The sequence below is a fragment of the Epinephelus moara genome, chromosome 19 (assembly GCF_006386435.1).
Source record: "Epinephelus moara isolate mb chromosome 19, YSFRI_EMoa_1.0, whole genome shotgun sequence".
Classification (NCBI taxonomy): Eukaryota; Metazoa; Chordata; class Actinopteri; order Perciformes; family Serranidae; genus Epinephelus; species Epinephelus moara.
The window spans coordinates 29017412-29029750 of NC_065524.1; the positions used below are offsets into that span (position 1 = coordinate 29017412).

At 42.0% G+C, this 12339-nt stretch overlaps 1 protein-coding gene across 1 annotated transcript in view; it reads left to right on the forward strand.

Annotated features, from left to right (window-relative positions):
* The window catches only part of LOC126406633 (high-affinity choline transporter 1-like), a 24551-nt gene extending 12212 nt beyond the window's left edge, over positions 1–12339 (forward strand). The window contains exons 2-8 of the mRNA XM_050071055.1: positions 4946–5062; positions 8557–8712; positions 8816–8964; positions 9107–9250; positions 9611–9764; positions 11195–11412; positions 11672–12339. Coding sequence (XP_049927012.1) covers positions 4946–5062; positions 8557–8712; positions 8816–8964; positions 9107–9250; positions 9611–9764; positions 11195–11412; positions 11672–12214 — 1481 coding nt within the window. The 3' untranslated portion in view covers positions 12215–12339. The remainder of the gene's footprint in view (positions 1–4945; positions 5063–8556; positions 8713–8815; positions 8965–9106; positions 9251–9610; positions 9765–11194; positions 11413–11671) is intronic.

Consider the following 12339-nt stretch of genomic DNA (forward strand, 5'->3'; position numbering starts at 1 on the left):
TACTCATAAAATTATGATGCTTTGTCAAACAGCTATGTCGGTGTATGTGTTATTCCAAATTGTCAACTATCTGTTTCATGGCACCAACGTGACATAACGCAGTATAACGTTAGTAGTTAACTTGTGGCCTGAATTGTAACTACAAATTATGTGGAACTGCATTTTTCTGAGACACTTATTTTGTGTGTAGTTTCCCAAAAAACACAGATAGGAGGCGGGCATGGGTAACAGCAGTGAGGAGAAAGGACTTTGTCCCGAGTGACTCCTCAGTCATCTGCAGCTGTCACTTCAGACCTGAGGACTTTGACAGGACTGGGCAGACTGTCCGTTTAAGGGACGGAGTGACTCCTTCTGTATTCAATTTTCCCGAGCATCTCTGCAACAAATAATACTACTGTACACTGTATATATTTTTTGTAAATATAATCTAATAATGTAAACAGTTCTGTGTCCAGGCTCCCATGAGCACTGTGGTGTTATACATATGAGATTAAAGCAAAATTTTGTGTAAACATGCAGCTCTAAGTCATTTATTTTCACTTGTACAAAACCAACATTTGTTAATCAGAATGTGTAACTACACTGCAGGTCGGCACAACCCTGCTGATACACTATTTTTTGCACATTGTGTGACTTAAAATGTGACTAAACATTTATAGCTAATCAAAATTAATAATTAAATGACATCATGGTAGGCATTGTACATCTAGTAAGAAAAAAGAATATTTATTACATGGGGAAAGTTTAGTTTAAATGTGTTGTAGAACTATTACTGTTACTTTATCTACATAAGATCAAATACTTTGGTATGAAAAGCTGCATTTTTTATTTAACCAAGTATCCTGTATCATAACTACATGTCTGACGATTGTAACAAACCAAACCGCATGAAAATCTGTTGAGAATTCAGCGAGTAATGATGATTTTAATCATAAATAGTCTCCTGCCTCAATAGACATACATGCATTAGGCAGCGCGGCTCCACCTGGGCAAGATGGCGGCCGCGTTGATGTATCGCTCGAATGAGGAGCGCCGTTGAATGCGGCATCTACATATATATATCTATGAACAAAATAGCCGGCATTTTTAAAACTCAGCAGACGAGGGTTAGCTCGTTCATATAGCTTCTGCCGCCATGTAAAAAAACTCACTAAATGGCCCGTGAAAAAGTTTTTTTTTCCAGAGGATATCTTAGTTACAACATGATTGAGCTAGCAAAGCAGTTTTGTGTTGCTATGTGTGGTATTTATTCAGTTTTGGGAAATCACGATGTCTAGAAAGCATCAGTGGCTGCAGCTGACAGGGACAGCTAACAGCAGCAGCAAAGCTAACATCAGGACGTCATCTGTTAAAAGCCTCCCGTTGTCGGATATGACATGAAACTACTCCAGTTAGCTCAATCATGTTGTAACTAAGACATTCGCTGGAAAAAATATTTTTTTCACGGGCCATTTAGTGAGTTATTACAGACACCGCTATCGGCGAACAGCTAACGGCGTCCCTACGTTGCCCCGGTCAAAATGGTCGCGCAACGATTACGTCACATCCAGAGCCCGTAACTTTACAGGAACCTTCCTCATACTCCGCTCTCTCAGTGGAGACATGGCGGTTGAGAGGGCCGAGCGAGAGGACGTTCCTGTAGTAGTTCCTGCTCCCCAAATAGTACCAGGAACTTCTTCAGTGGAAACGGGCCTATAAGCTGCGTTTCCACTGCAGAAGTTCCTGGTAAAGGGAGGGGTGTAGGAACTTTACAGGAACTGTCCTCTCACTCGGCCCTCTCAGTGGCCGTGTCTCCACTGCAGACCATGACCCGCCGGGCTCTGGCGGCGACGTGCAACAATCATCGCGCAGTAATTGTGCAGCTTTTTTTTCTTTTCTTTTTTTTTTTTTACTGCTCTTGTTGTTGTTTTTCCGGCAGTATTTTTTTTTTTTTTACTGCTCTTGTTGTTGTTTTTCCGGCAGTATTGAGGCTTTCTAATAACGCTGGGTTTTTAAATTGCCGTTTCGATTGTCGCGTTATCGCGTATTTATCATACTTTTTTTTACGACTACTACTCTCATACGTCTTTTACTATACACTATTTCGGGGCTTTCTCTTGGCGTCACATCCCGCTTTGAGTCTGCCCAATCAGCACAGAGTAAATCTCAAGCCCAACCCGGGAGTTTTTTGGGGCCGATCTGAGTACCTACCCTGAGGCAGGGACTCCTTTCGGCCCCGTAAAGGTTCCTGTAAATGGCCCTGCTGGGGAAGTTCCTGCAGTGGAGACACACACCAACGGCCCCGGCCCTGTAAAATTACCCCGAAGTTCCTGCAGTGGAAATGTGCCTATAGAGAAGGCACACTGAGCACTTGCTCCCATTCCCAACGAGGACCAGCCGCCCAGACCGGTGCTGATCAGATTCCTACGGCAGTCATCGAGGGAGAAAGTTTTGAAAGCTGTCAGAAAAAAACGAGGGCTTGAGTAGGAAGGACTGAGACTGTCCGTGTTTCCAGACATGTCGAGGGAATTGGTAGAGAACAGGAAAACCCTTACGGCCGCGAAGAAAACACTACAGCAGCTTAATACACGCAGGCCCACCCGGCAACTCTCGTGAGCTTCACGAGTGCCAAGGAGGCAGAAAAATTCATCAAAATGAACTGTAATGCAGATGGGTAAGCATGAATGCTCTACCTAAAAGCAGAAGTATTGCACAATAAAGGGTGACATGGACAATGAGAAATAGACTGATATAAAAGTGGACAATGTGTAACAGACATCGGTGGGGGTTTGAGTTTGATCCTGTACCGCCTGAGCAGAAAACCAGAGAGAGGTGGCTCGAGGTGTAATACCCCACGGACCAAAACATCTGTTATTTTTCTTTCTTGTTTTGTTTTTCTTTTGTTTTAGCGTGGCTGGAGAAAAGCCAGGGGCCTCAGCTAACGTTTTGTGGGGCTTGTTTAAGTTCAACTTTTTGTATTTTTTATTTTCTTATGATAAAAGTATTAAGTTTACACTACTGTTCACAAGCTGGTTTGCGTAGAGTTGCTTTTGGTGATGACAGACAAAACTAGCAGCGAGACAAGTGAGATGTTAAGATTACATGAAGCACTAATAGGGGACATGTGGCTAGGCTATGGCTATGGCTAGGAATTATGTCACATGCATAAGCTGGAACATTAATGGATGCGGAAATCCTGCAAAAAGAGGGAAGGTATTGACTTATCTGAAGCATAATAAGGCTGACATCGCTTTCATACAAGAAACACACTTTGTAAAAGAAGAAGCAGCCAAACCGAAACGGGGTTGGGTTGGACATATCTTTCATAGTTCTTTCTCCAGTAAACGGAACGGGGTAATTATACTGGTGAACAAAAACTTGAGTTTTATTTTACTGAAGGAGATTAAAGATGATGAGGGCAGAATGGTATGCATACAGGCACTGATAAATGGGGCTAAGATGACACTTTGCAACATTTATGCACCGAACAACTAAGATGACACTTTGCAACATTTATGCACCGAACAAGGGAGACCCAAATTTTTTCCACAAAGTAAATAGGACACTGGGTGAAATGGAGGGTCAGATAATACTGGCAGGAGACTTTAAAGTTTCAGACCCCTTTTTAGATAGGAGCAAATTTAGTGGCCCAATAACATCTAAGGATAGAGCTGCAATACATATGTCAGTGAGGATATGGGATTGGTGGACATATGGCGACTGATAAATCACAGTGACAGGGAATATACTTTTTACTCAAACTGCCACCAATCCTATTCCAGGATTGATATGTTTTTGATATCAAACACTATAATAAAACAAGTTGTAAATTGTAAAATTAATGCAATGGCTCTCTCAGATCATGCAGCAGTAGAGCTTAGTATTGACATAAATACTGACACTGAGAAAAAAGGTAGATGGAAAATGAATGCATCGCTATTACAGGATGAACCCTTCAAGCTGCTGTTGAAGGACGACCTTATATCTTTTTTTGAAATTAATGCTGGCAGTGCAAGCTCAAAAGCAATGGAATGGGAAGCATCCAAAGCGTACATCAGGGGGAAAATGATAGCACATTCATCTAAAAAGAAAAAAGAGGATATGAAGAGAATAAAGGAATTGGAATAGGAATTGGAACCCTCCCACCTGATGAACACGACACAATCTTACTCCAAACTATCAGGATACAAAATTAACTGGACAAAGTCGGAAGCTATGCCTATATCTGGATTATGCAACTCAAATTCACTGACAAATTTTGGCTTTAAATGGATATCAAAAGGGATGACATACTTGGGAATCAAACTAAGCAGCGAAGTACCTACATTAAATTTAGAACCATTGGCCAAACTCCTCCTGGGAGGAGTTTGGCCGTCTGACACTGCTGCTCTCTTCTGCCATGGCGAATTGAGTAAACTCTCATTACACCTTCGCGCAGCGCATTTAAGGGCGAGGAGAGGGGCTCATTTGATTGGTGTGATGTGTGTAAAACCCACTCCAGCCTTCTCTCCTCTCTCTTTCCGGCTTGCGCAGGTAGGAGGGACAGAGGTGGCAAAGAGGAGTAGCTGCGCCAGGGTGCACGGTGTGCCAAACTTACAAAATCCGCCTGGCCACACCCAGTTGGCGAAGCGCAGGTGCGCTGCGCCTCCGCTGCGCCCGGTCTGCGAAACTAGAGCCCATTGAGTCAATAATCATTTGAGTCTTCATCTTCTGCTTTAAATACTGTCGTTCCGCTAAAGGTTAAAGAAAGGATGACAGACAGAATTTCCTTATGGTTAAACAATAACAGTGTTGAAGAGACTAAGAGAATCTGAAGAAAACTAAGCTCACAGTTCACTGTAATATATACAAAGAAGCCATGACTGCCATAATAATACAGTTTATTATTATTATCATTATTATCCTCTGTCCAAAAAGCTGCTGTTTGTCCACTACATTACTTGCTGTGTGTTAATTCATCCTCTAGCTACGTGGATTGGGGGAGCCTTCATTGTTGGAACAGCTGAGATGGTGTACACACCCTCTATGGGACTAACCTGGGCGATCATGATGATGATTGCATACAGCTCATCTTTTATCATTGGTAAGAGTTTGAAATCACATCTGACAGGATACTGTATGTTTGTATGTGTAACAAAACAAACATAGCCTAACAATCTCTGATCTCAAAAGACAGGAATAGGTCATTAATAATGATGCTAAGGGATTTTCTAAGAGCAGTCTCACTGTTTTCATCTCACAACAACTGTAGAAATTGTGAGGGAATGCTGAAGACACATCAGAGGTGGTTTCACGTCAACATATTCATGACTGAGCAAGCTGCTGATATCACAACCTTGAAATGTGTACAGTTAAGGAAAGTTATAACCATGATTTATTATTCATTCATTCATTTTCTGTAACTGCTTATCCTGTTGGAGGTCGAGGGGGGGCTGGAGCCTATCCCAGCTGACACTGGGCGGGAGGAAGGGTACACCCTGGACAGGTCACCAGACTATCACAGGGCTGACACATAGAGACAGACAACCATTCACACTCACATTCACACCTACGGACAATTTTGGGTTAACAATTAAAGGCGCTGTATGTAAGAATGTGGCCAAAATGGTTACTGCACTCAAATTCAAAATACTGCCGCGAGTCGTGTTGGCCCCCCCTCCCCTACAGATTCGAGGTTGCTGCTCTGTGCTGAATTGCTGCGTTGTGCTCCGGCGTTTGGCAAAAATAGAAGTCCTGCGTATCTGTTGTGGAGGGCTCCGGAGTGCCGCAGCTGAGACGGAGCCGGGACGCAGCACAGCCGCAGCCGGTGGAAATATACACATTGACTAGAATTGAATCCTATCGGCTCCGCTGCCGTGCCGGAGCGCAGACGCAACCAACACGCATCTGGTGGAAATTAGGGGTGAATTGTTTGCCCAAGGGCGGCTGCCGTGGCAGGGCCGCATTGCCGCGTCCTTGATCTTCAGTTTTCCAGCGGACTGTTCGAGCAAGTCTGGCTTCTCTGCTGCTAACGCTGCTGCCGGGATACAGCAGAGGAGGAGCAGGCTGCTGATGCTATGTACCGGTACACTGCTAATGCTGCTTGCCGTGCTGCTAACATTTGTTTCTCAAAAAAATCAGTCGGGTCGATGACCCACCTGCACATGGGCTACAATATATGTTGACAGTTGAAAGTATTCGAAATGTCCATCCCCGTCTAGCTATGATGCTAGTTAGCCAACTTTGGCTAAAGCTTACCTGTCGAGGAGAAGAGTAGCCACTTTGACATCCGATTTCAAATTCTTCTCCGCTTTCAACCATCTCCACCGTTCACAAGCATCTCCTATATAGACCCTCGAGTTTTGTCTTGGCGTTTTTGGGAATCATAACGAGGTAGTTTGGGTTTAGTCGCACCTCAGCCATTGTAGCTCAGCCATAACTGTAACTGATGCTGAGACTCTACTGACTGCGTGACTGGTAGATGGCGGTGGGTGGCGCAACAGGCCAAAACACAAATTCAAAACATAAACATGATTTGCAGACCGTAATTTTTTTTTTTTAAATGCGAATATTCTGGCTGTACTATTGTTGTCGGTTAGATCAGTATGTTATATTAACAGTAATCCTTAGTCTCTGTGACATATTAGGATGATTTTACAACTATTTGCTTTAGATTTCTTACATACAGCTCCTTTAACCTAACCTGGATTTCTTTGGACTGTGGGAGAAAAACAAATGTAAAGATGGGGGCAGAACATGCAAACTCAACACAGAGGGGTTGGAGCCTCCCACCCTGGGTTCAAATCAGGAACCCCCTCTTGCTGTGAGGTTACAATGGTAACCACTGTACCACTGTGCCGCCCCTGTGATTTGTCACATTTTTAAAATTATTTATTGATTTATTAATTGAACTCACAGATATAAAATGTTTATGGACTGCCACTCTCTATAATGGCAAAATTTTATGCTGAAAAACATATAAGGTACTAAATATTGAAATGGGTTATATTGCAATTTTAGGACGGTCCCTAACTATGCCTGTAGTCCCAGGTGCATTGGACGGACATTTGGTTTGTTGCGCTCAATTGCATTGACATTTCTGATTATTTTGAGTTGACTAAAATATCTGAGTTGTGAAATATCAATTAAATATAATTATTATTATGCACATTTAATGACAATTTGATCCCCTTAATAGTTGTTGTTTTTTAAAATTAGAATAATTTATCTATTGGTAAGAATTCATAATTGATCTTACATTGATGAATTTGCTTGACCACTGAACAGAAATATTCTTGTAGCAGACATTACTACTTTGTTTTACCAGTCTTTGCTTACAGAATTTAAAGATTACTTACTGAACCTCAGGTTGTTGTACAATTTCTGCTTATGTTGAAAAGCCAAAAAGAAACAAATATAAAAGTTCATCTAGCTGTTGTTTTTTTTCTTAAAGGGATAGTGCACCCAAAAATGAAAATTCAGCCATTATCTACTCACCCATATGCTGACGGAGGCCCTGGTGAAGTTTTAGAGTCCTCACATGCCTTGCAAAGATCGGCGGGGGGAGCGGCTAGCACACCTAATGGCTGACAGCGCCCAAGACTAACGTCCAAGAACACAAAATTGAAACCACAAAATATCTCCAACATGCTCATCCATAATGATCCAAGTGTGCTGCAGCCCTGACATTAAAAGTTGTTTCGAAAAACATCATACGAACTCTGTTTTTAGCCTCACTGTAGCCTGTAGCTCTGACTGCTTCTCTGTGCTCCGCGCTCACGTGTGCGTGCTCAGGGTGATCGGTGATGCACGGTCTCTCAAGAGCAGCAGTCTCATCAGTACTGATGTACAGACTCTCAAGTGCAGGCATCGCCAATTCCCAGTGTGAGCAGCAAAGACTTTCCTCGTCCTTTGGCATTGCTTTGCATTTGAAACAACTACACCACCAGGTTTCCAGTGCTCGACTCCGGTATTCTGCAGCTGGCTGAGGGTTAGGCCCATGAGCTGCGGCGGCTGCTTCGTCCAGTAGCCTGAGTTCCATCCGTATACTCAAACTCAAACAAATACGGCTCAACAAAGAAATGCTGTTCCTCCTCAATTTCAAAGTCTTCAGACATGTTGGGTTGTCTTTTGCTAAAAGACCGTAGTGCAAATGATCTTTTAGCTCTGTGGTTACTGTTGTCTCCCCCTGCGGTGCACGTGTCACGTGATGTAAACACGGGTAAGCAAAGCTCATGCTTTCACTGGTCTCGCACAAGCGCGCACACGTGAACGCGGAGCACAGAGAAGCAGTCAGAGCTACAGGCTACAGTGAGGCTAAAAACAGAGTTCATATGACGTTTTTCGAAACAACTTTTTATGTCAGGGCTTCAGGACACTTGGATCACTATGGATGAGCATGTTGGAGATATTTTGTGGTTTCAATTTTGTGTTCTTGGACGTTAGTCTGGGGCGCTGTCAGCCATTAGGTGTGCTAGCCGCTCCCTCCGCTGATCTCAGCAAGGGATGTGAGGACTCTATCCCTTTAAGTATCTTCCCCCTCGCTTGATTAATTTCATTTTTCTGATTGTGATGTCTTCTTTCCTCTTTCACGTGAAGCTGGCTTCGTGTTTACAAAGCCACTGAGAGAAAGACACTGTGTGACGATGCTGGACCCTTTCCATGACAAGTATGGAAAATCAGTAACAGCTGGACTAGCCATGGCTGCTCTTTTAATGGATCTACTGTGGGTTCCCACAATACTAATTGGTTTAGGTACAGTATATACAGACCTGTAAGCACCATACTTCCATGTAACAGTGTACACCACAAATTAATAAACATCCATCCATCCATCCATCCATTTTTTGTTTGGCAGGAGGAATTATGAGTGTGGTCCTGGATTTATCCTACACTGTGTGCATCTGGATCTCTGCTGCTGTTGCCATTACCTACACACTGCTGGGAGGTCTCTACTCTGTGGCTTACACAGATATTATACAGCTGGTGCTCATATTCGTCAGCTTGGTAAGTTTGCTATACCTTAAGTTTTTATAGTGTCAGGCTATTTGTTTGAAGGAAACAGAAACCACTCTCACACAAGGCATCAAAAACTCCAAAGTATGTCTTTAAGCATTGTGTGTGTCTCTGTTTGTATTTGTCTCTGCAGTGGATCTGTGTTCCCTTTGTTATGATGAACCCATACTCTTTGGACATTGGACAGACACTGATGAACAACACTTTACATGCTCCCTGGATTGGTACACTGGGGCTGAAAAGGACCTGGATAATGATTGATAATTTCTTATTCTTTGTAAGGAAGCAAAAATACGACCTGTACAAAATGCAGTTGACTCCAGTCGTGATACATATCTTCTGATATGATATATATATATGATATCTGAATGATGATAAATAACATAAATATTCTCACAGTGGACTGTTTTCGTTTTAAATAAAGAATAAGATGGAGCCTCTGTTGTAGGCACAGGCTTTTATCTGAAACAATATGTCTATAAATGTCAAGGTAGACTAACTAACTGTAGCTGCTAATTTTAAGTTTCATCTGAAAGGATGCTTCACTTCTGACAGCAGGCAGACATTTTGCAGCTTTTACCCCATGAGGATAACACATCAGTGATTAAATCAAACAAATAACTGTTCTCCTTTTAAGGCACTGGGGAGTATTGGATATCAGTGCCTCCACCAGAGGACCTTGTCGGCATCTTCCACATCCACAGCCAAGATCACTTGCTTTATTGCTGCTGTCATCTTACCTACATTTGGGATTCCTCCTATACTGCTTGGGGCAGCTGCTGCATCCACAGGTATGAACAGTTTCTACATATTTGGGTAAACTGGGGAAACAAAAAAGAATGTCGTTATGCACCTGTATTCATGAAAGAACAATCCCTGTAAATCCCTGTAAAGAGTTAAGTCACAGAAACTAAGAAACACCCACATCTTAACTTTGCATAACTTGCTCATCAAGCCTGAGGCATTTAGTAACCAGACACAGCAAATGGTGGGTTTTGAAACCCAGGTTGTACAATTACCATTTGAAATAAAGGGCTGGGTGTTGTAAACATCTCCTGTAATTTACATAAAAGTGGAAAAGTGGGAGTGGAGATAACAACATTTCTACAAATGGATCACCATATCACACTGCTGCTTTCATCATTAAGCCAGATGCCAAAATATTTCTGTTCTGCAATCTTCCAAATATTGAACCATTTATTCATTTATTTATTTGGATCCCCATTAGCCACAACCAGGGTAGCAACTACTCTTCCTGGAGTCCACACAATTAAACATTACATAACAATATAAAACTAAAAATCCTAGGAAAGAAGGACAACAAAAGAAAAAACTAAAAATCCTAGGAAAGAAGGACAACAAAAGAAAACAAAACAATGAATCCACAACAAGAGATCTACTAATGCCAATAATTACAACAATGACAACAAGTACCGTCACTTTCTCTAAATAGTCAGTAAAACATTTGCTACAGCTCAAATGATATGCAAATATGTAATCTATATCTATGGATGACAAAACAGTGAATTTGTTGTTTTTGCATGAGGCTTAAAAAAGAGTTACACCTTCTAAATGTCTAAATAGACAGAATCAGCAAAACAATATAAAATATTATTTTCAATATTAAGATTAATTTCAAGCACCAAAGAGACAAAACAGTAGGTCAATTGTAAATAGAAGAGGGCCCAAAGTGGATCCCTGTGGCACACCCTTGGTATCAGCAAGAATACACAAGTTATGAGCATCTTTTCATGGGATTATCTTTTCAACTTTGTCAAAACATTTTAATGGACTATGTAATGGGATGTGGTGTATGTAACAACATGCTAAGTTTGCCATGATCTAGCATAATGCATCACACCAATTTTTCTTTTGACAAATTGATAATTCTGTGTATATATGTTATTTTTTCACATTTGATTAGCTCATTTATTAATATTTAAAGCTGTTGAGGAGAATATTCTTACTGTAGATTACATGTACCAGACTGGAGGCCATATGCTCAAGGGTCGATATCAGTTCCTCTGCCATTCAACTGCATGAAGGCGATTTGAACTGTCTGTCTTGGTTAAATGATCAGCCGGACCCACCACACTCCATACTTCTCATCACGGATTGCTTACTTTATAACTTAGTATGTACAGTAGGGTCTTCTCAAAATCCCTCAAACAAATAATGTGACCATTTTTCACTGTTTCCGTCTTTTGTGTCCATGCCTCAGACTGGAACCTGACCTCCTACGGTTCTCCATCTCCATATGAACGTGGGGAATCAGTTCTAGTTCTTCCCATCACCCTGCAGCACCTCACCCCATGGTTCGTCTCCATTATTGGTACTGGATGTGTGGCTGCTGCTGCGATGTCATCGGTTGACTCTGCGCTGCTTTCTGCATCTTCTTTGTTCACCTCCAACATATACAAGAACATTTTCAGGCCTCAGGTAAAAAAAAATACATATGTTCTTTCAGTTTGGTACATTACATCAAATAATTTTTTGATATATTGTTTACGTTTGATGTTTATTTTGAAAGAAAGGGAATGGAATGCAAGGGAGTATAAATGGAATAAAGTGGCATGAGACAGAAGCAAACTGGAAAGAAGAGTTTATAAGATAAAGAAGCAGCGAGAGACATTAAAACAGGACAGTCTCCATTATTTGCTGTTAATCTGTTTTTCTTCATCTCTACTTTCTTCTTCAGGCATCAGACAGAGAGAGTCAGTGGGTGATCCGTGCGTCTGTGTTGGTAGTGGGCTTGGTTGGTACGTTACTGTCCAACCTGAAAAACAGCTTGTTGGTGTTCTGGTTCACTGGTGCTGAATTGGCCTACGTCGTAATCTTCCCTCAACTTGTCTGCATCCTGTTCTTCAACATCTCAAATGGTTATGGGGCTATGATGGGTTTGCTGGTGGGATGTGTGTTGAGACTGCTCAGTGGAGAGCCCTCACTAGGATTACCACCAGTCATACACTTCCCAGGATGCACTCTTGAGGACGGTGTTTATGTCCAGCACTCTCCAGTGAAGACCATCTCCATGCTGTCTGCCATTGCTGCCATCTTGTTGTTCTCCTATCTGGTTTCTGTGCTCTTCAACAAAGGACTGCTTCCTGAGAAGTGGGATGTGTTCAAGGTGAAAGCTCAGCAGTCACCACAACCACTGACACCAACAGATGGAGCCACAGAAAATAACGAAAAAGAGAAATTAAATAGAGACAACTCTCAGACCTTGGCTGCGGTCGAATAGTCTTTTTTGCTTAGGAAGGTTCCTAACTGAGTGAAATGACCCGGAAGTATCTAAGTGGCAGCCATGATAAGAGCTGGTCGAATTCTCTAAATTTTAAGGAAAGGTGCTTCAATGCTTCCTTTCTA